Source organism: Topomyia yanbarensis, chromosome 2, assembly GCF_030247195.1.
Source record: "Topomyia yanbarensis strain Yona2022 chromosome 2, ASM3024719v1, whole genome shotgun sequence".
In the NCBI taxonomy this organism is placed as follows: Eukaryota; Metazoa; Arthropoda; class Insecta; order Diptera; family Culicidae; genus Topomyia; species Topomyia yanbarensis.
In genome coordinates this window covers 391,222,208-391,246,913 of record NC_080671.1, presented here as the reverse complement: position 1 = coordinate 391,246,913, position 24,706 = coordinate 391,222,208, and the positions used below count along the sequence as shown (strand labels likewise).

General features: G+C 37.6%; 2 protein-coding genes across 11 annotated transcripts in view; one reads left to right on the top strand and one right to left on the bottom strand.

Moving 5' to 3' along the window:
• The window catches only part of LOC131684799 (SNF-related serine/threonine-protein kinase), a 140,489-nt gene extending 135,798 nt beyond the window's left edge, over window positions 1-4,691 (bottom strand). The window contains exons 1-2 of one of the 10 annotated variants that reach the window (XM_058967948.1): window positions 4,201-4,691; window positions 3,609-3,908 (exon numbers count right to left, since the gene is read on the bottom strand). The gene's annotated coding sequence lies outside the window, so the exon portion shown is untranslated. Of the gene's footprint in view, window positions 1-3,608 lie in introns of all 10 variants that reach the window. The other 9 variants (XM_058967945.1, XM_058967944.1, XM_058967946.1 and 6 more) reach the window with 9 other exon arrangements.
• A 5,998-nt stretch (window positions 4,692-10,689) lies between these two features.
• On the top strand, window positions 10,690-12,566 carry LOC131684798 (15-hydroxyprostaglandin dehydrogenase [NAD(+)]-like). The gene is made up of 4 exons (XM_058967943.1): window positions 10,690-11,288; window positions 11,345-11,468; window positions 11,532-11,961; window positions 12,019-12,566. Exons 1-4 carry the CDS (start codon window positions 11,196-11,198, stop codon window positions 12,131-12,133), a joined length of 762 nt encoding a protein of 253 aa, XP_058823926.1. The 5' UTR covers window positions 10,690-11,195; the 3' UTR covers window positions 12,134-12,566.
• The last annotated feature ends 12,140 nt before the right edge of the window (window positions 12,567-24,706 follow it).

Genomic DNA, 24,706 nt, shown 5'->3' with positions numbered 1-24,706 from the left:
ACCGCACCACACAGTCACTTCATTGGAATGAAATGGGGTCTTCTTTTAGATCTCCTCTGGCTAGTCATCACTCAGAATATGCACTTTTGTTTATTTAATACCCCATTCACCAAACATGAGCTTCGTTTGAAAAGATGATTTTTCGGTACCCAACTGCGAAAAGTCTGCCCAACCGAACGGTCATTTTTGATTGAATTCCAAAAATTGAAGATGTTGTTAAGGCGTATATTTTCGGCGCGGTAAAATTGTAATTAAAAAAAATGGATTGATGTGTCATTTCAGTCATCAATAAACTCAAAAAAAAATATTAAAAAGTACCCAACCATTTTCAAAAACCAACACTTTTTGAGTGACTTAGTGGAATGTCACAATTAACCCTCTTAAGAGGGACGTGAAATTAAACAGAAGACATCTGCTTCAAGAGAGCCAATTAAAAACACCCTTTATTATAGGCGCACAACATACAGAGGCTCGAGCCCTTCACGATAATTCAAACTAAGTTGCAAATGTGAACGCGAACATGTAAAGAAGCTCATCTACACAAATCTACACCCATTATCTTGTAAACACAAAAACACCCCGATAAAGTTAACGTGTTAACTTTTACGTATATGTAGTCTCAATCGAGAATATGAAAACCCAATTGCACACTTGACTACAAACGGATAAAGAAACTCTGTGCGGTCCGTGTTTAAGACATCTTAGTCTTGTCCTTCCTTCCTTATGTAACCCATTAGCCCCCACTCTCGACCGTAGCTGCCCATAATTCCTATTACTCGTGAAACGCGCTAGTACACAAGAAATACTAACGACTATGCGATAAAAAGAACGTTCGTAAAAACATAAAAACGCTGGACTTTTTCGCAATAGCAAACCTGGTTGAAAATGCGATCATTCCTAAATAATAAAAACGCCCCGGTGTGAAGTCAACTTACGTATTTATACATGCGATTTCGTGAACTGAACGATTTACGAAAATCGCGACCAAGTTCCTGAAACTATGGATCATAAACCACGTATTCATGAAACTATGTATACATATTTTCAAAAAAAAACTAGTTAGCGCGAAAATGTACATGGCGTTACATTGCAGTTTTCGGTTGGGTTACTGTGTTTGTTCCTTAGTCGCGATTTTCGTAATTTCTCATCAAGTTACTGTGATATTTTATTCATGAGTTTAATATCGGAGTTTTCTGACAGAGAAGCATAATCTATGTTCAATTATTTCAAGGTTTTAAACACGATATTCGTAATTTATATTCACGTTATCGTGATATTTTATTGACTAGTTTGGTGTTGAATTTTTCTGGCAGAGTAGTTTTGACTTATGTTCATGATTTCAGGATCTCAGTCCCGATTTCCGTAATTTCTATTAACGTTGTCGTGATATTTTCGTGATAGTCACAAATAGCGTAAGTTTTTTGTAATTTTTATTCACGTTAGCGTTAGTATTCTTAAGCATACGTTCGAATTTGACACGTGGACCAATGCGAGTCATGTTCATGTTTAATTACTATCGGATTTTTTACTCGGAGTAACGTGATAATATGATTTGGTTCAGAAGAGCGTAACTGATTCGCGGTATCTTGTTTTGCGAACTACATCACGAACACGATTTATGGCTCCATAAAACATTTTTGGTTCTCAGCGCAGTTTTCGTTTTCTGTTCAGACATCACATAGAACCTTACCAAATGAATAATGATGTTCGAGGTCCTAGTAGTTTTCTTATATCTGCCGCTATCATCTATTACTAGTCGCCGTAGGCTGGACATAACTATATGATATTTCTTAACAAAACCCGAGTTTTGTGAAACAGTTCACGTGAAAATTTTAAGACCATGGGCAGAGTTGCATGAAATTGAAAATGATTATGGATGTCTTCTAAATATCACAAGCACTTAAGATAGATCATGAATCATGTACTACGAGTCATGAACCAGTTCACGAATCCACGAATAAGAAGAAAAATGGAAGAAGGCCTTTGAAACATTACATGCATACCACTAAGACCTCCGTTCGCATATATATTATGAATAAGATGTTAAGATTTTGTGAACTATTTAACGAGCACGAATGGTCAGGCGTGAAAATTATACTTGGAATCATGAACCAGTTCACGAACATATGAACGACAGTTAATGATTTTTGTTAACTAATTTACGATTATCAATGGCGAGTTGCGACTAATTCGCTAGAAATCAGGAATCAGTTTACGTATACATGAATAACATTTTGTGAACTATTTCACGAGCGCGGATATTGAATCGTGACTATTACATTAGGAATCATAAATTAGTTCACGATAGTTGAGGGGATTAATGAATACTATTCAGGCTTTCGTGAAATAGCTAGCTTGATGATTTGTCCAATAACCGACGCGTTCCTGTAGTGTCAATGTTGAGCGAAATATCGACAGACAAAATAGCGCTGAATCAGGACCAAAATACATGCGAGAATTATATATAGGCAATAAAAATCTATATATTCGTCTTACTGCAAGGCGTGAACGTGCAAACCGCATATGCTGCTTGCTCGTGCAACGAAGGAGCTACATTAGGGGCTTACATAACCTCCCATTGCGTGATTAGGTATCTTAGGCGTTCCACAATAGCAGAACTTTCCGGAACAGACTGACTTCCGGACCTTTTCATTTTAACGTATCTTTCAAGAGCCTTGACATCGTTCGAATAAAGTATAAAGCCTTGGCTTCGTACGAATAAAGCTGCTAACACTTCAACTGATTGGAGGTTAAGGTTCCTAAAGCAATTAAACCCTATCTCTGAACAGAACATTGATAGTCAAACCCGCATCGCTGACCACACCATCGATCTCCACATCACGATAATGAATGTATACGCGTGACTACATCGCAATGAGATCTGATAGCAACCGGACCACTTTAATCTCAGTCATGATCGAGTTTCGCTTTGTCTGTTTTCGCTGTTCAACGTTTCAGCCTGGTGGACCCTAAGGTGCAGGAGCTTTAATGGTGGTGGAAGAAATGAAGAAGGCTTAGGTATTTCTAATCCGTCCCAGACCTAAGCGTAATCCAACATATGTTTCTAAAACGTAATGTTAAATATGCATATGGGTTCATTATCGAACATCAATTTTTTGGGACTGCCAAATGTAGAATGTATTTTTAATATTGATATTGACCCCAGAAACTTTCGTTTTAGGCTCATATGAAAATTCATAGTTGGTAGTTTGATGGGCTCTAGCAGACGAACCAAGTTGAATTCGAGTAACTCCTTTCTTGGGCATATATTTATCTTAGAGAACCGAAAAATGCAAATTTAGAAATATTTTTTTTTAAATTTTGCGCTGTCAGACCCCCTTAAGGGAAACTTAAAGTAAATAATCAGAAAAGGTTGCGAGGCTATATCTAAGGACCAAGAAGGATATTTTAAGAGCTTCGGTTTATTAGAAAGACAGAAAAATATATGTCCCGATTTTATCAATGTCCATCATCATCCTTTTATCAGCTTAAAATTCGCCAAGCGGCTGATAAAAACGGGTCTTCACTGTATAAAAAATTAATGAATTATTTCAGACATTGCTCGGGTAGCTATCTTGTCACTAACTCTTAGTGCTCTATTTACTTACTTTTATCAGATTTTCGTAGTATCCTCAAAGATGCTCTGGAACGCCACCCTCGACACAAAACCAGCAACTGTGACCTCGAGACGACTCCAGCTGGTATAATTCTCACAAGAACACACGAACACGACGAAAGATAACCCTATTTCTGCAATCCACTTATTTTACACCTTTACTCGCGTTTTGCACTTTCATTAAACGAATGCAGATCTTATTTTGGCTTTAGAAAGGCCAAATCCAGATTGGTATCATGCTTTAGCTATTTCATCTGCTCAATAACAGACCTCAGTCGCCGATAAATATTCACTTTTTCACATCGACCACCCAAAGAAATATTTATATTTATATTATATTTATTTGTATTTATATCACTAGTAAAACTTGGTGCCTATACTAGTGACAGCAGTAGAAATTGATTTCTTGTTTTGGCCTTATTCGGCACGTTGTCAGCCCACTTACACGGGACGGGCCCTGGCGGATTTTACACCAGCGCCATTCTATGAACCCTCAATAAATAACACATAACACTGAAATGTAACCATTTTTCGTCAGACTTTGAATGGGAAGACAACAATAATTGTCAGCAAAATTCACTTACAGAAATTGCATCGGTATCCACTGTAAATTATTTATCACTCCTGGATGCTGTTTTATATTAGTTATATAATTTTAACTTGACCGCCTGGGCGTTAATCGAAAGGACAATATTGTTCTTTTCATCATTTCGCCAAACAAAATTCTTCCATTTCCTATGAAAGCAACATAACAGAACACTTTGCTTACATAAAAAAAGAGAGAATCATTTTCACTTTGCTTCCGCAAGAAATAGCGTCGACAGGAGCTACAGTTTTTCAAAACACAATCACCAGGAAATGAGTTACCGAAAATAATATCACACGGCGGCTGCATAAAACCGAAAGCCTCGCCTTAGATCGTGATAGCCGCGGGTATACAACACAAAACTAAGCACCAGTAATCGAACTTTTCCTCTTTTTTTTGATGCGCAGCGACTGAAAATGCCGTTCGATGATGAAGAGGTCGCGTTTTTTCTACGAGTCCGTCACCGCCGACATCTTTCTCACCAGACGATTGAACAACGATTGTGTCACGGGCAGAACTGTATAGTGTGTATGTGAAGCGCACTCACCGTATACGCTCTCCGTTTCTCTCGAGCTACAGTGATGCATGGATTCCGTTGCTGTTATGTTTGCATTTGGACTCTGATGGTTGAATGATTTTGAAACATCATCAAAGAAAAAGTATCAATGTGAAATTGCTCCAAACTAATAAATAACAGTACACTACAGTATGAGTGATGAGGAATCATTCTAAAAATATCTGCAGCATGTTGACTGCTTTATTCGTCTATTTCGATAATCACTGTACTGCGACCGCTCTATATTGTGTTGTTGATCTCACGCATACCACTCATTCAACCATTCCATTCATGTACGAATGTATCGCTCTAAGATGAGTGGAGAAAAGGGTAGCGATGATGCGTAAAATTTTGTTAGTAACAACTAATAAATGTTAATAATACGTAGCATATAATATTATATTGGTCCTAACTGATTATTATATTCAAGCTATATTTGTTTGTATATAATTGCCTTATCAATTAGAGCGTTGACAACGCGTTTCGTTTGCTCGAATCACATTCGCTTGCAACATCCATTCTTCCTAATGAATCAAAACAATAAGGCTGATTAGCATAGTTTTCCACTACCTTCTATCCAGTGTCATGGATGAGAAACCGTTACATGTCTATTTTGAAAATTGATGCTTCTTTTTACGTGTCATGCAACATAATAAAACTACACGAAATATGTTGCACGTTCGTTCGCGTTTCTTGGTTATTTCTCTTTCGTTCTGTAAGTAACGCGAAACGCCAGAGCTGTGGATTCGATTTAACCGTTTTTTCACGTGATGCTCACTAATTTTGGTGCTTGGGCAGCCTCCTGCCCGTTTCGCTGCCTATTTTCCTGCTTTACTAAAAATTAAAATCAAAAAATATATGAACCCATGAAAAATTAATCTAAAATTCATGTATTATTGTAGAAGCAATGTTCAACGGCAGAATGAAATTTAATACGGTAGTTTTATTTGTGAGATAATGAGACAAAAATACAGATTTAATTATTGAAGTCTACATATAAAATTAATATACATATACATTAGCGTTGTTCAAGCACCGGAAGAAACCCAAAGTACTCCAGAGTAAACAGGGAGTTCATGTATTCTTCTGTTTTTTTTCTTTTGGTAGTAAACTGAACTAAAAAAGATGGTTGGGTAATATCAGAGACATAACCGAATTCTCTTAAGTGTGGTAAGAATACATGATTGCCACGCCACAGAAATGAAAATACATGATGCGTAATCGACAGCTGCGATAATTTTGTTTTAATAATTTATTTTTTTAGTTCTTTAATGAGTTTCTCCAATAAATATTTCATACACACAGAAAAAAAATGTTGGTAAAAATAAGAGTTTTCACTCTTAGAAATAAACAACCAACGCATACTCTTAGTTTAAAAATAAAACTTTTGTTTTGAGTACTACTCTTCATTTGCTTAAAAGAAAAAAAACTTCTACTTTGATTATTATTCTTGATTAATTTAAAAGTTTTACTTTCAACCAAATAGTTGGCGTTGGTTGTTTTTTGCTAAGAGCGGAACACTCTTACTTTTACCAATATTTTTTCTGTGTGTACTGGATATTGTTATTTTTGTTAATAAATATTACGCATCTCTCACCTGACTTTTTATACGAATAGTACCTCAAAAATCCGATCAATTATTTGAAAGCTGTCTGTTGTTACGGTTGAGGAACGTCAAATGTGAAATGTGGGATTCATGGTTGCTACTTATACTGTAGAAAACAATTGTGGTTAAGTTTCTGTACGATAAAGCGTTCAGTTTCGACGAATTATTTTTGTTTTGGTGAGAATTTTGCTATGTTTAGTGGTGTTTATCATGTGAACCCATAGTATCTATTTCTGCAAACTTTAGTAAAAATATGGTTGAACAAAAAAAATCAGCTCTATCATAACGGGTTTATATAATTGACATGCTCCTGTAATTCTGCACGTAAAAGTATAGTATATAGTGAGTGATTTTAGCAATTTTATAAAAGTTTTAAAATTTAGAGAATAAATCTTCAGTTCTTCTGAGATTTTTTTTAAATCGGTGAAAATTTGATTACACATTATAATTTATTTATTTTGCATTACAGAAATTTATGTTTAGATAGAACTATGCAACTTTCTAGTATATTCGATTCAAGCTTTGTGATCCGCCTTTGAGTTACGATGAAGTTGATTATTTTCGGTATCGTAAAATCTATCATAAACCAATGATACCGCCAATCGTATGATTGATAGTTTGTTCCATATTCGGAGCTCAACCGATAAGCTGAAAAGGTCGTTAAGTATCATTACCATTCAAAACTTATTTTTTCTCGAACATAATTTTCGAGCAATGATTCAAGGAATCGTTTATAGTTTATCGTCATATTTTTTGCACATTGAATGAGTCCATAATCAAATGCAAGTTAAACTGATAAATGAAGCTGTTTACAGATCGCTATGCCTGATTTAAATCATTTAATTGCCTTATGATAATCGGAATCATTCCTTGTATTAAAGAATACATTGCAAAAAATTGATTGACCGATAACCGTTTCTGGTATTACTCAGCTATGGTTTTCGGAATAAGTATGGAGCTTGATCAATATCATTAAGTGTGTACATAAAACTGTTTTATCGACATAATCAAATTTTGTGTAAAAAAATCGGGTTTTTAGGCACACTCAAATTATATTGATCAAGCTTCGTAATTATAGCTTGACGATGTTCAATCAAATTAAACGGATTCCGTAAATCGATAGAATTGAAAACATTCTTCTATGAGTAATTATCATACAAAGGCGGATGTCATTTATAAAGTTCTACATATCCCTCCTTTTCAAGCTTACATACATTGTAAAAAATGATTATCCAATCACCATTTCTAGTATGATTCAGCTATAATCTTTACTTTAATTCGTATAATCTGCACACTTTTATGTAAAATACTTCTATTTTTTTAATTGTTGTGTGTTAAACGAATTTTATGATTTATGATAATTATTGTTGGAATGGAAAGTGTAGAATCTGAACTGTTAACTGTAAGATTTATTTTTATTCGGGATGTCTGCATTGGAAAGCCCTATAAATAATAATAATTTCAAACCTTAACCAAACAGATTTCTTAGCGTACACAGAAAAAGATTATTTTGTTATTTTAAATTTATTTTCATGCACATATTTGAAGCATGAATATAAATGTAAAATAAAGTTCCACCACAAATAAACACAACTTTTAGTGCTTTCTTCAACGAATTTTATCATAATTTTACACGTTGATTGAAACAGCTTCATTCAACGGGATACCAATACACTTTAATGTATTTTTAAACATATTTTGCTGTAAAATAAATGACATGTAATATCACACGAACGAAAGTGTAAAATCATATGCTTTTTGATTCTCTCATGGAATGCATCGAATTCAACTTAATTTTCATTCAAATTTTTGATTCAAGCTTTGTATGTTTACATTCGAATTGATGTACATGTCGTTTGAATGTCGTTATTTTTTGGTGTTTTACTGGTTCAACACGCTGCGGCTGAGTTCAAGCAATGTTGCAGTTAAAATTAAGCATGTCCCTTGTACGATGAAAACTAACGACAATACATTTCGCAACAGTAAGGGTCAACATGTTTCTTTTTAGGGGACGGGCATAGCGTAGTTGGTAAATCGATTGTCTTGTACGCAGCTCACCTGGGTTCGATTCCAAACCCCGCACATAGGGTTAGAGAGGCGAATGACCCTAAGGTTAAAACCTCTATAATCAAAATAAAAAAAAAATTGTTTCTTTGCCATGAATCGGCTTCATTCCTTATGACAAAACATTTTCAAGTCATCGGCGAAAAACAATTTCACTCCACGCATTAGAACGAAGACCGCAGGAACGAACAATGAAAATAGTAATGGACCCAGTGTACTACCTTGAGTAACTCCGAAATTATTAGAAAAGATTCAGACACGTTATCGCCAATTTGCACGACGACCTCGCGGTGTACAAAATAGGATCGACGCCTGTGACAGAATCTCGTGCTACATCCTAGTTTATCAAGCTTTGCTAGCAGTAATCTCATGGCTAACTGTGCAGAAAGCGGCCTTTAGATCGGTGTAGACCGTGTCAACCTGGAGTTTCTTGGATATTTTTTCTATGCAAAACGATGTGAAGCTAACTAGATTCGTCTCAACCGACCGATCGGGTAAGAATCCGTGGTGACTTGTGCTGCTTATGTTATGTTTACTAGCAGAAAACAGCACCTCGTTGATAAGCGATTCGAAGATTTTTGACTCGACTGTCAGCGAAGTGATTCCCCGGTAGTTCTCGATGTCACTTTTGTCGCCCTGATTCTGTACCGGAAACATTACTGAACGCTTCCAATTATCAGAAAATTTTTGCTGCTAAATTGACACATTGAAAAGGTGCGTCAGTGGGATCGCTGAAATATCGGAACATTTTTCAAGAACAGTACTTTGTCTTGGAGCATAAGACGGTTTCGTTTTCCGTATTGCAGAGAGAACCGTTTATTCTGAAATGGTGAATACATCCATATCCGCACCAACGGAAACACAACAGGCCGTATTTTCGAGCTGGATGGCAGATGGCTTGTGTTGTTCGGAGGAGTTCTGACCTGATTGCACATCTACAGGAATATATCGTTCAGTGATTAATTCATATGTAAGTTATATACTAATTAAGAAAGAGACCTTGTGTCGTCGGAAAAGTTGTAGCAAATGTTACATATTATATCTAACATATATAGCCATATTATATCTAACTTTAACAGATTTCAAATTGTAGAACATTTTATATAGAAGACCCCTTAAAATTGGTTTTTCATGATAACTTTTTTATTTATTCTCCTACGTTCTTAGAATCTTTCCCAAAGTTGTTTGCGGAATAGAAATACATATTTTTGTGAAAAAAAGTAATTTCCTCTCTGCAGGATTTAAAAAGATATTTAAAATATCCCCCTTGAATAACCCGTTAAGGAGCAAAAAGGAGCAACATCATAAGATACTTTCATATAGTGGCTGAATTGTTTGTCGAACAGAATCTCCGTGAGTGTTATGTTCGACTCAAAATGTCATCGCAGTGGTACAAAATGAAACATTTAAGCGCACTGCGTCAAGCAGGAAGCAAATATGTAAAAAATCACTCACCATTTCGATCTGTTTGCCCCGTTGGATACCACCAAAAAATGTTAAGGTATTGGTACTTAGGTCAAAATAAAAAAATGGATTGATTGTTTATCAGAAATATTTTTGAAGAAAAAAAATTGAAACTGTTATGAATAAACGGATTTTTCGTTAAGTAATGAAAAATGTTTTTTTTTAATTTCTATAAAACCCACTTCTTCAAATAAGTATTTCTCCAGCTTTTTTGAAGATTGCTAATCATTAAAAAGTAAAAGCACAGATATGTGGTAAAAGTTACATTTTAAACATATAGCTGCCCAGAAGCTTTTAGTTCATATACCGCTAATTCTCAATAGAATATTTTATTTTTTAATTGGAAAGTTTTATGGTGGCACGGTGATCACTGAAAGAAAAAGTAAACAAAGAGAGGCTGCTGTATTCATAAAAGAAACTTCGTACTGTGGATTATGATAGGTTAATATGTTTGGCGCTTATTTTTTTTAATCATTTTACACTTTTTATAAGATAACAGCAACATTCAATAAGCCTCTGCCTTCTTTGTACAACTGATACCTCCTGCAGAATAAGGGGGAATCAACTCTAGCTCAGTTACAGTACTTTTTCTTATAGCTCATTTCTGACAAACGGAAAATCCCTATCTTGCTCACATATTTGAGTTCGTATATGCAAATATCTCTTAGAGAAAATACACTCCCGGAGCGAAAGCATATAGCCCTTTTATTTTGCTTTAGCTGCTTCCAGATCCTTACGATGAGTGGGTGAAGTTTTTCTCCAGCCGTTCAGTATAGCATCAATGTGTGTGTGCGTGTATAAAACCATAACGCGAGAGTGGAAATATGTTGCTTCCGCCTTTGATGATGTCTGCAAGCATGGAAAGCTTTCGGTTGGAGCGCCAGCGGGTGGTACATGTGTTTGGGGGGCACTGGTAGAACAGTCAGACAGTGTATATACACAAGGACAGATTAGGTGTCATGGGCGTATAATTGTAGCGTAAGGAAAAAAAGTTTGGATAGTGTAGTTTCTAACAAAAACACAACGTTTTGGCATTCTAAAAGTTAAATATATTTATTCTCTATAGTTACTTTAGCATTAAGTGCAGTTTTCCTACCTTGTGTATCATTTAAATCCGCAATTGAAAACAAAGTGGATGTGATTCATAAAGGATTAATTTTATTGATTGCACACCAACGCAGAGGTGAATGAAAATCGCACTTGCCAATATAGTTCATTCACTCTCGATCGCTGTGTAAAAGTACACGAAAATCCGTCTGTGAAACCTATTCCTATTTAAATAGCAATACTAGTGAGGCCAACGATGGATTTGAAGCAAAAAGTAGCATTAGTCACGGGGGCAGCAACAGGGCTTGGTAGAGCCTTCTGTGAAGAACTTTTGAAGTATGGGGCGAAGGTAATTCAAAACTTGTCTTCAAATGTTCTATGAAACGTTCACGGACTGATTTGTAGGTGTCCATATGTGACCTGGACTCCGACGCTGGTGAGTTGACGGCTAAGGAATTAGAGCACGAATTTGGAGCCAATCGAGTTTTATTTTGCCACTGCGATGTGACCGACTATGTTCAATTCGAAGGTATTGGTTGAATATGTCGCATGTGTTTCATAAGTTGTATTAATATCAGCTCTACTCTCTCAGAGGCATTCCAGTATACAAAATCCATCTTCAACGATATTGACATTGTAATTAATAATGCGGAAATTATGAACGATAAATTCTGGGAGCTGGAGGTGGACGTTAATCTCAATGGAGCTATTCGCGGTACATTACTCGCACAGCAGTTCATGAGCAAAGATAAAGGAGGCAAAGGAGGAGTGCTAGTAAATATTGGCTCAGCTGTCAGTGTAAAACCACAATTGTCAACACCCATCTACACTGCTACAAAGCATGCTATTCTTGGATTGACAAAGTCCTGTGGGGATCCTTACCATTACAACATAACGGGTATAAGAACATTTGCGTACTGTCCCGGACCAATAGAGAATTCATTTTCTCACAACAAACGATTCAGTTCTCCTGCTCATGAAAAGGCATGGAAACTGGATATGTCCACTTTTCAATTCCAGAAGTAATATTAATATATTATTATTTGAATATGTATTAACAAACTAAATCAAATTTTTAGGTTGGAATACGTAGCACGAGAACTAATTCCGCTGCTTAAAAGTGCTCCCACTGGATCCATATGGCTAGTGAGCAATGGAAAACCGCCCAAAGAGATAGCCTACAGCAGCATCTAAGTTTGCAACAGTATCGAACTCCGAAGCCATATTTGTTAAGAAGCAAATAATTCTCACACATAAAATAAATCTTTATTAGCTATATGAAATCATCTTCACCGGAAAAGATTAAAGCAAAACTTATTTACCATTAATCATTAAGCAGATAACCTAATCGCAGAAACTATCAGAAATAATTGTGTCTCCTATTCATTCTGTAATGACTCGCTTTTTGTACCACACTGAACATCACTAATATAAGAAGAAGAAAAAAACAATTTTGTATAACATTATTGATTTATAAAATCAAACACACCGCTTGCGGCAGTACCCATTACTATAACATACCAGAAAAAGAAGTATTTATATTTATCACCTAGACTCGTAAGAGTGAAAACATCATTATCGCTTTTGATAAGTATCATTGCTGAAATAAAATGTGAAAAACTAAAAAGGAATATTGTTTTTATTATATATAAGACGAAATATTACTTTAATTAAGTTTTTGTGAACTGGAAGACGATACATTTTTTTTTGATAGAATACCACGATACAGTTTTTAAACTATAATTCTAATCGTAAAATTGATTCAGCCTACCTGTGGCACTTTTTGTGCTTTAATTATTTTTTAGAACTGAATACAATCTCTTAGAACAATATTGTCACGAAAAGTTGTCGCTAAAACGCCCACGAAGCGAAAACATGGACGCTTCTCTTTCTTGTGAGACTAGATTTGAAATGTTCTAATATTTTGATCACCATTTTTTTTAAATTTTCCATTGATTGATTGATCCCACTTTTAGTGGCAGTAATTAATGGATGAATCAGTATCAAAAGAAAGGGATTATAACGTTCTAAAAATTCCACGATGGCACCATTGACTTAAAATTAACCAACTTTGCGATAAAGGGGGTAAGGTTAAATCGGAAAAAATGAAACGTTTCAAAAAATTGTTGGGCGATACAGAGAGTGTATATTCATTCAAATTCCATATAATAATGCAACGTTTGAGCAAAATTTGCTAAATTTTTATCGCAAACTAACAATGTTGTCAACTTTTAAGTATGTAACACTCAGTACGCTTTGACTACTAGTAAACGTGTACAATTTAAGCAAACATCAGTAGTGCGTCTTCTTGCGGATGTAATATTCAAGTCTCTGGTTTTAAGGTTTATTGCACAAATCATTTTTTCGCAGATTTTTTCTTTTATTTCGGTGATGTAAATCGTGAACAATCGTTTAAAAAATATGTGTACTTGTGGGGCAAGACGGACAGTCTTGATGAATTCGATTGATTCATCCTTATAGGAAAATGCCTCGCGTATAGAAACGAAAATCTAACCTTTAAACGTGGAGAACCATTCAGCTAGTTTAAGTCTGACATTCAGTAGACTGCAGGATGTACGTGAATGTGACAGAGGATATACGGAATCCCTACAACCTGGAATAGGTAGACAACTTCCTGCGGGCCTCACACACTGGCAATCGAGGAACTGATGCAACCAATGGCACTTTTAATATATAACTTACCAGTTTTGTATAATAAGTGATCATTGGAAGCGATTGTATAGCTCACTCTATGACAACGGTAAAAATGATATTAGAAAATACATCATTTGCTTCAATTGAACACCGAAACGTAATTTTTCGTCTCGAATTGCTCATATTTTTCAAAAACATCCGTTATAAATAGTAAATTCTGCTACTTTGTGTTGTGATCATCATATCTCCCATATGTCCGTCTTACCCCCACCATATGTCCGTTTCACCCGCAGTATGAAAAAATGCAGATATTTCTTGATTTTCTGTTTCTTTACAAAAATATATTTATTGATTTTTGTAACATAATCCCTCTGGGTACTCAAAAACCAACATATGGAACAACATAATAGAATATTACATGTTGACAAAAACATGTTTTTCTATGTTATATTTGAGTATATCCTTAACATGCCCATCTTACCCACAGTTCCCCACATCTGCTGGATCATTTTGGAAATTTGTACTCGTTCACACAATTTTGCAGGTAACTGAAAGAACGATTTATTTTTTTTGAAATTTTTGAATTTTTCAGGATTTTGAAACAAAAAATCTGATTTTCGGTAAAAGCTATCCACTACTGTTATTATAAAAATATTATTTTGAAAAAAGTTATAATAATTCCTGGAGAATGATCTGAATAAGAACTGGGCAAATTTCAAAACGATTGGTCCGGTAGATTTTGAGTAGGGTAATTTTACGACTTTGTGGACGCAAGAAACAATGTTCATAAGGACATCAAGAAGATGATTCTCAGAATCCGCAAGCCGTTGCTGTCTGCCGTGAAGGATGACACGGCAACGCTGAGGGTTGATGTAGCTGAGCGAGCATTGGCGTCGGCTAAGGCTACTATTTTTTCATCCCCCCCTGAAGCAGGGGAACGAGAAGCAGGTTGGAGTGGAGCACACGCCAGTTTCCGTAACTCAAAAGAGCAACAACCACACCAGGAGCCGGAAGTTCAGGCAGGCCCAAGAAGCAGATGCGCGAGGATGCTCTTACTGCCGAAGAGAAGAACGCCACTCATCCGGGAAAAAGCTGGAATACCGCTGGAAGGCGGAAGGAGAAACACGAGAAAAAGCAAAAGCGGAAGAAAGAGCGTAAAGGGGAGCAGAATAGGAAAGAAAAACTTTAAAAGCCAATGACGCGAAAACGTATACAGCGCTCCTCAAGAAGGTCAAAGAGGATCCGGAGCTGAAGGATTTGTATAAAAATGTTAAACAGATAGATCGGGAACGGCTACGATACAAGTTCTGGGCAGATTCCCGATTTAAGAAGAGGTAGAATGCTAATTCGAAGGTTTCGTGACCGCCAAAATCAACGGCGTCTTGGTGTGCAGCAGTTACGTTCCTCTAAGGTGAACAGTGGAGCAGTTCAGCCTAATGCTGGCGTAGTTAAGCGAGCAGTGGATCGGCCAAAAGCCGGTAGCTATTGGTGATGACTCCAATACCTGGGCTGTGGAGTGGGGCAGTATAGTAATCAACACAAGAGGGTTTGTCCTGCTGGAAGGTCTTGCGAAGTTAGACGTACAATTGAGCAATTAAGGTTCCGTTAACACATTTCGGAGAGACTGGAGGGAGACTATCATCGAAGTTACACTCTGTAGCCCTCCACTGACGGCGAACATGGACTGGGGAGTATGCGAGAAGTATATCCATAGCGACCACGAGGTGATTCGCTACCACATCGGCCAACGGAACAGTGCTGTAGCACTGAGAACAACGACCAGCGAGCGAAAGTGGAAAACGAAAGTGCTTCGGACTGGCTGCAAGGCCGAGAACGTTGATGCGGCTGATCTAACAAGAAGGATTGTTACGGCTTGTGACGCAACAATGCGACAAAAACTGGAGCCACGCAGTAGACGGCATCCAGTACTGGAGAAACGAGACGCTCAGTACGTTACATGCTGCTTGTCTCAAAGCCAGGAGGCGGGCTCAGAGAGCAGGATCAGAAAGAAAAAGTGGAGCGCAATGCGGCGTTTCGGAAAGCTAGGGCCGCTTTAAAACGGAAGATCAAGCTTAGCAAGCTAGATTGCCATAAGGAGCTGTTCCGAGAAATAGACACCAATCCTTGGGGCGACGCGTACCGAGTTGTGATGGCGAAAATGAAGGGCCTGTTGATGCCAGCCGAACTGTGCTCGGGTAAGCTGAAGATAATCTACCTGCTCACCGACATCGTATAACGAAGAAGAAAAAGCAAACACGAACGATCGGCAAGTGACTAACGGTTCTGATGGAATACCAAACTTGGTGCTAAAAGCTTGCATATCCGGACATGTTCAGAATGGTGCTGCGGAAGTGGCAAGTGGCGAAATGGGAAGGTACATAAGCTGGGTTACTGCAAAAACTCTAGAGCAGGTTATCCGGGAAAGTGGAAGTCGTGGGTTTCGCGATGATGGGACACTTGAAGAAGTGAAGATGTTGGCGGCGGAGACAATAGATGCAATCGGAGCTGGATGAACAGGGTCAAGATTTAAATAGCTCACCACAAGGCGGAGGTGTTGTGGGTCAGCAAGTCCGTGAAGCACAACGAGACGTCTACTATCTAGTGTTCCATCTTCGATACTGCGATATAAGGTTCCTGCCTGGAGTGCGGCGCTGACGACCAAGCAGAACCGCGAAAAGCTGAGCAGGACGTTCCGGCTGATGGCCGTACGAGTCGCGAGTGCGTACAGAACAAAACCATTGAACGCAGTATGTGCTTTCGCCGGGATGATCCCCATCTGCATCACCCTGGTGGAGGATATCGAGTACATTAATCGGAGAAACACCAAAAACGTGAGAAAGATGGCGAGCTGGCAGCATGAATGGGATAATACGGAGAAAGGATGGTGGACCTACCGACTCATCCTTGGACTCATCCCAAACCAGTCGACGTGGGTCAACAAAAAGCACGGAGAGATGAACTTCCACTTGACACAGTTCCTGTTCTCTTGCAATTCTGGTTGCCATCTGAAAAAATAATGTCAAATGTGCGCGGCAATATCTCCAAAATAAACGAATATGTTTTAACTAAGAGAAATAATAGCATGTTTTGCCTTTCTCAATAGAAAGGTATTGCAATTGCTCTGAAAACCGACTTTTTAACGGAGGCCCGGAGGGCCGAGTGACATATACCATTCGATTCAGTTCGTCGAGTTCGGCAAATATCTGTGTGTGTATGTATGTGTGTATGTATGTATGTGTGTATGTGTGTATGTGACCAAAAATGTCACTCATTTTTCTCAGAGATGGCTGGACCGATTTTGACAAACTTAGTCTTAAATGATAGGTGCAACGTTCCCATAGGCTGCTATTGAGCTTCTAATGGATCCGACTTCCGGTTCCGGAATTACAGGGTGATGAGTACGAACACGCAGAAAATGTCGATTTTAATAAATTCTGCAATGAATGTATAAAGGTGAAATTTTTTCCGAAATATGACCACAACTGCTTCGATTTGTAGTATTAGGTCACTAACATCCATTCAAAGTCTATTTGGCCACATTGGCCACCATCATCGGTTCCGGAAGCCCCGGCGGAAGTATCTAAATTCAGAATAACAGTCACTTCGGTTTCTCGGAGATGGCTAGACCGATTAGACTAAACTTGGCCTCAAATGAAAGGTATTGCGTCCCCGTAAATGGCTATTTAATTTCATCCCGATCCGACTTCCGGTTCCGGAGTTACAGGTTGTGGCGTGCGATCACATAGCAAATTGTGATTCAAACCGATACTCCGATGAAAGCAAAAAAGGTAAAAATTTCGCTAAAATGTCTCTCAAACAACTTAATTTTGCTGTTCTAGGTCACCGACGGCCAACCAAACTTTCGTTGACTACATTGACCACCATAGACGGTTCCGGAAGTGCCCGGGAAAAGCGGCCATCTTTCAAAATTTACGAACTCACATCAGTTTCCCGAAAATGGTTGGGCCGATTTTCACAAACTTAGTCCCAAATGATAGCTATATTCCCATAGATGTCTATAAAATTTCGTACGGATCGCTTATATGGTTCCGGAAATATAGACTAAACCGTCCGGTCACATATGAAATTCCCATATAAGCAGGAACTCAAATTTTTTTTTCAAAGAGGGGACCTCATGAAATTTCAGAAATCGAATTCGTATTTTTGATGCCAAACATCTTTAAAATGCATGAAACGTCGAGATTTTATGTTATCTCGAAAAAAATTTCTGGGACTTTGCCGATTTTGCACCTTTTTTCAGTTCAATATTACCGGGGCTGTTTTTTCTTTTTCAAAATTTTAGAACTCGAACTCTTTTAATGAATATAAACAACGCACACATTCTCGTGATTCATGATTGAGAAAGGCACAATTGCACCGCTAGGTGGATTAAAATAGGTTTTTAATAAAGACTTTAAAATAAAAAAAGTGTAAGCTTGAGATTCAGTATTATTTTGACCAAAATACCCCCTTAAATAAGAAGAAAACTACGAACGGTCAAAATAACCAAACTTAATTTAAACATTTAGAATAATAATATTTTTACTTTCACTATCTGGGGCTTAAAGAAATATATTCTTCGGTGTTTCAACTCTAGACTATAATAACTATAATGTATAACTATCCATTGGAGAAACATGGATTTTTCATGGATTAAAACATGGATATTGCAAATTTTCAAAGCTTGTTCTTTGGCCTTGTTAATGGTCATATCAAACGAAAATCACATCGAAATCTGCAGACGTTTCAATAATAACAGTATGTAAATTAGTATCATTTTAAAGTACAGAATGCTTAATATTTGGCATGAATTTTTGACTGACAGCCTAAACCCATTGCAAAATTTCGGCGAATCAAAGTTTCGCAGCAGTATAATTGGTAGGCTGAGCTTAAGGGGTTATATACAACGTTGGAACCTAGGTTGGAACTCAATAAATCGGGAAAAAAATTGAATATTCTGAAAGCACATACTTTGGAAAATATCAGCGCGAAATTTTTAACACAAAACTTCAAACGCAATTATCTCAGAATGAAGTTTTTTGAAAAGTGCCGTTGCAGTGAACGTGATATCTTAAAAAGCTGTTCATCCGATTTCAATAATTATTTTAATTGTTTGTATTTACATTCTTGTGTATTTGAACGGTTCCACTTTCATCGAAAACATTTCTATTCTTTATAATAAATTTTTGTTAAAAATTTTGAACATAGCAAAACTCAATTTTTTCAATTGTAAGAAAAAAGATTATTGGGAAATCGATTCGTTCAAGTACACCAGAATACCTTTTTCTTCAATTATCTTTTTAGTTTTTGGGTTTAAGTTTAGCGGTTCGGCTTAAAGATCGTTTACCGCCTACCTCTGCAAAAAACACGCTTCGAGGGATGAGCCATAACCAAGGATGCAAAATGCCTACCTTTTCTGCGGCTGTAATTTTTCTGCCTACATTCTCATTTCTCTCTTTATGCTGCTGTCGTCCGCTAGTGCAGGACGTCCAGCGCTGTACGGCTGCCTGTGTGCAAAGCAGTAACATGACAAGAAACTACTGTCCCCAGTACAGCCACCAGACGCGAGCGGTACAGCTTCTCTTTCCTTATTTTACATTTTTTAATATTTTCAATCTTTTTAATATTTTTATTCAAAAATGACGACAATGAATGCGGCTCACTTACGCCACGGCTGGCATTAACGCTTTCGTGTGCGGGCCTCTCCCTTTGACTATGCAGAGAAAAATGTACAAAGCGAGAGAACAAACTTTACTACGCCACACTCTCACCGAACAGTTGGAGTACAGCAGCAAAACAAAAATGTATTCTACTGCTGTACGGGAAAATGTACTCGGTTTGGTTACCGTTCTGGCAAGAGCTGTAGTGATGCGTCGCTGTAGCGGGCTGTACGGCTTGTGCAAATGTAAATATACCGAAAAAAATGTAGTTTATCGGTACCGTTGGCATCCCTGGCCATAACTCCGAAATTTTGATTTTTTAATGTAGAATACATTTAAGGTTTCAATATAGGGGTCCCGTTTCAAAATATCGGCTGCGGCGCCGCGTCAGATTTTGAACGTTAATAACTTTTATCATACTTAACAGAATGATTTGATTTTTAGACCAATTTGTTGCAAATATGTTCCTCTATGCTGTATTAAAATTTGAAGTATGTATAACATGTACTAATAACAAAAAAAAAATGTGTTTTGAAAAATCTTTCGAAAACGACTCGGAAAAGTGAAAATTTTCAGCCCATCCCGCACAGAGCCGTCGTTATGGTAGACCAACCGAACAATAAAATAATGAAAAGTTTATATATAGGTCCATTACATGTTTGTTCGTATGGTTATTCGCATTGGGTTGCTTGACGAGAGCACTTGGTGGGGGAAAGACGGCATATTCCTTTGGTTAGGCCATTAGAAGCCGGACGGAAAGGAAAGGCTCATGCACGGCACGAGAACGAGCGAGAAAGCGATAGTAGTGCATATTAGCGCGATTATATAAATATCTGTCGGTCGGTTTTTCTCATCATTCGTATTCGTTCAAGCACTAGCAAGCAGCCAGTCCACCGAAGAAAAGCAGTCGGCGATGACGACGGCGGAAAAAGTGCCCCAGCTACTGGTGACTCATCGCAACCCGATCAGGAATTGTCGCCCTGCAAGAATTTCGCCCCAACTAAAGGGCAACAGAGTAGGCTATCGTTCCAGCGTCTGGGTCGTGAGATTGTGCAGGACTGCAAAGTCGAGCTACGCTTACAAAGCTCAGTCGTAATGATGCCCCGAGAAGCCAACGATGCCTACTTGGTCGGTTTGTTCGAGAATGCAAAATAGTGCTTTCTAGCTCACCGTGTCCGCGGGGAGTGCGTCTGAATTATGCTCCCGCAATAAAACAATAAACGGTTCTTTACAGGACCAATTAATTGTGTTCTAATAAGAGTTAAACTGAAATTTACATTTTATGGTGTATAACAAATAATTTTCAGAAAGCAATATAAGAAATACGATGTGTGGAAAGAAAGAAAGAGAATTTAAATTATCTTCTCTCGCTCGTTTTCGTGCACTGCTTTTCCATTCCTTTCTGCTGCTACTACCATCATAACTAAAACGAATGTGCGTGTTCCCCCACCATCTCATGACCAGTGTTGCCACAATTGCATGTCGCTATTACAATTTGAATTATTTTATTGATCCTCTCTAGTATTGATAAAATATAGAACGTGCAAAGTAGGGGAATTGTGGGAAAAACCGACACTGTGGGTAAAACCGACACCCCACAACATTTCCTAGAAATCAAATTTTTATTCATTTCATAATGATACATTATTATTAGTACGTTTATTTAGAGCATTTGAAGAAAAATTGGATTTACGTTAGTACGCCGAATGTAATAAAAATAAACAAAACATACGACAGCAGCGTTCATACTCGTCTGGATGTTAAATTTCGTTGGTAGATTTTAAGGTTTTAACCGAACAAAAGCTTTTCAAATCACCACATTTTTCAGTACCTATTATTATCGGCCTGTCCTATGATCAACTAGGTGCATTGAAGACGAGTTTGAGAAATTCAATATTTTTAATCGCTTTTATAAAAAAATGTGCGCTGTTGGGGTAAAACCGACACCCTATGGTTAGGGTAAAACCGACACGCTGTCAAGATGGTTGTGTATATTTGCGATTCATTTCAAAATACTGGGGATCTTTGTGACACTTCAATTAGCCTGTTAGAACACTATAGTATCAACAGAAATGCACAGAAATACTTTTATTGTGTTTATTTCTTGTAAGTCTCTTTAAAAATCAAAAATTGGAATTTTTGCTTATCTGATTCTATCGAAGCTGTAGCTATTTCTGCAAAAAGCTCATCAAACCGAATTTCTAGTGTTCTCTTCGTTTGTCATAGACGAACTTTATCACAATGAGACAGTGATCTTATGTATACCCCAATAGATCGTTGATGATCAGAGTCCGAAAAATCAAATCTGAAAAAGATAGTTTTACTAAGAAGTGTGTGTGTGTCACTTATAAGTGAATGAATCCAATTAGCAGAACGTAGAACGCTTGCAAATCTTCTCGTACGAAATAATATGAAACTGGAGGTTGCAACGATGTGCGCAAGGATTATTTGGAAATACTCATCAATATATAATCCTATAGCATAAAATACTCTTATTTATAGTACTACGCTTTCCAACTTTCTTCCCCTCACTACATGATGAAGCAATAAAAAGCACATATTTGCATCATACATACTCACACTTTATTATTCACGCATATATCTCATGTTTAATAAAGATAAAGATTTTAAAAAGTGGAGAGAAAATAAATTAAAGGGGGTGTCGATCTTACCCCTATAGGGTGTCGGTTTTACCCGCAGTGCCTACAAAAAGTCACTTTGTTTTCCAAGTTTTACAACCAATAATTTTTAATGAAATTAATTTTTTGAAGTGCTGAAAAAATTAAGTCTTGTTAAGAATTTTCTTAAGAAGAATTCTGCATAAAAACTATAATTTTATTGGTTTGGTGGCAACTTAGAAAAATTGTTAAGCTTAAGGTGTCGGTTTTAACCATAATTCCCCTACACTAGTCGCATGCTTTTATTCGAACTTTTTGGCAGCCTCCGTTGATTAACTGCATAAATCGATTTGTTTGTGCAGCTCCTTGCTAGTAGCAAACTAAATAGCCTTTATCAGCGCTAACAAATAACACGAAAGAATTTAAATTTGTGAAAATCTTTTCCTTCCTTCTTTTCAAATCTGCAACATTCTTTGAAAATATTGTTTGAATGTTGTTATTGAAAAACTGAACATGCAAGTTTGCTAGCATTGGCCACTAGATTGAAGGCGATGGAAAGACAGAATATTCGTTTTGGTTATGCTAGTATTGGTAGCCGAACGGAAAGGAAAGGCGCAGGAATGGCACGAAAACGAGCGAGAGAGCGATAGTAGTGCTTTCTCGTATATGAATATTGGTCGTTCGGTTTTTCTCATCATTCGTATTCGTTCAAGCACTAGCAAGCAGCCAGTCCACCGAAGGAAAGCAGTTGGCAATAGCGACGGACGGAAAAAGTGCCCCAGCTACTGGTGACTCATCGGAACTGTCGCCCTGCAAGAATTTCGCCCCAACTAAAGGGCAACAGAGTAGGCTATCGTTCCAGCGTCTGGGTCGTGAGATTGTGCAGGACTGCAAAGTCGAGCTACGCTTACAAAGCTCAGTCGTAATGATGGCCCGAGAAGCCAACGATGCCTACTTGGTCGATTTGTTCGAGAATGCAAAATAGTGCTTTCTAGCTCACCGTGTCCGCGGGGAGTGCGTCTGAATTATGCTCCCGCAATAAAACAATAAACGGTTCTTTACAGGACCAATTAATTGTGTTCTAATAAGAGTTAAACTGAAATTTACATTTTATGGTGTATAACAAATAATTTTCAGAAAGTAATATAAGAAATACGATGTGTGGAAAGAAAGAAAGAGAATTTAAATTATCTTCTCTCGCTCGTTTTCGTGCACTGCTTTTCCATTCCTTTCTGCTGCTACTACCATCATAACTAAAACAAATGTGCGTGTTCCCCCACCATCTCATGGCCAGTGTTGCCACAATTCCATGTCGCTATAACAATTTGAATTATTTTATTGATCCTCTCTAGTATTGATAAAATATAGAACATGCAAAGTACACTAGTCGCATGCTTTTATTCGAACTTTTTGGCAGCCTCCGTTGATTAACTGCATAAATCGATTTGTTTGTGCAGCTCCTTGCTAGTAGCAAACTAAATAGCCTTTATCAGCGCTAACAAATAAAACAAAAGAATTTAAATTTGTGAAAATCTTCTCTTTCCTTCTTTTCAAATCTGCAACATTCTTTGAAAATATTGTTGGAATGTTGTTATTGAAAAACTGAACATGCAAGTTTGCTAGCACTGGCCACTAGATTGAAGGCGATGGAAAGACAGAATATTCGTTTTGGTTATGCTAGTATTGGTAGCCGAACGGAAAGGAAAGGCACAGGAATGGCACGAAAACGAGCGGGAGAGCGATAGTAGTGCTTTCTTGTGTTTTCATATATGAATATTGGTCGGTCGGTTTTTCTCATCATTCGTATTCGTTCAAGCACTAGCAAGCAGCCAGTCCACCGGAGGAAAGCAGTTGGCGATGATGACGGTCCGCAAAAGTGCCCCAGCTACTGGTGGCCCATCGCAACCAACTACCGATCAGGAACTGTCGCCATGCTAGTATTTCGCCCCAACTAAAGGGCAACGGAGCAACTAATCCGCTGGCTAACATTCCAGCGTCTGGTTCGTAAGGTTGTGTATTACTTCAAAGTCGAGCTACGCTTACAAAACTCAGCCGTAATGAAGCCACTGATGCCTACTTGGTCGGTTTGTGGGAGTGGGCGTAAATTACAATAAAAGCAACGGTTCTTTTCAGGACCAATCAATTGTGTTCTAGTGAGAGTTAAACTGAAACTTTTATTTTAAGGTGTGTAGCAAATTTTCAACAAGCAACATAATACGTTGGGTGGAAAGAAGTAGCTTGCACACGGAACAAAAATTTAAATTATCCTCTCGCTCGTTTCGTGCACTGCTTTTCCATTACTTTCTACTGTTATTATCAGTATTACCAAAACGAATGTGTTGTTGCATGTGTTTAAGAGAAACGTTGAAGTCGCATGCTTCTATTCAAGCTTTTTGGCAGCCCCCGTGAACTAACTGCATTAAATGATTTTTTGTGCAGCTCCGTGCTAGTAGCAAACAAAATGGCCCTACCAGTGTCTGATTCGTGAGATTGTGCAGGATTTCAAAGTCGAGCTAAGCTTATAAAGTTCAGCCGTAATGGTACCCGAAGAAGCCAGTCTTGTCGTTTTGTTCGAGGCTACAAAACAGTTCGCCAGGCACGTAACTATCGTGCCAAAAATATCCAACGATCCAGCGCATCACCATCAACACCAACGCCGATACCAAAGGTTCTTTTCAGAACCACCATTATTACCATAGAGAATTATTTGAAAATTTCCCATTCAAACGTGATTCTGTTGAATATTATTAGATTTAAATTAACGTCTCGAATTGAAATAACGACGCTCCGGTTATGTGACAGACATTACCCACCCATCTTTTTTTATTGTGACC

Coding starts and splice junctions, on each gene's coding strand:
- LOC131684798 (XM_058967943.1), top strand. CDS start 11,196: ATGGATTTGAAGCAAAAAGTAGCATTAGTCACGGGGGCAGCAACAGGG. Junction 11,289..11,344: donor TTTTGAAGTATGGGGCGAAG/GTAATTCAAAAC, acceptor ACTGATTTGTAG/GTGTCCATATGTGACCTGGA. Junction 11,962..12,018: donor TCCACTTTTCAATTCCAGAA/GTAATATTAATA, acceptor TCAAATTTTTAG/GTTGGAATACGTAGCACGAG.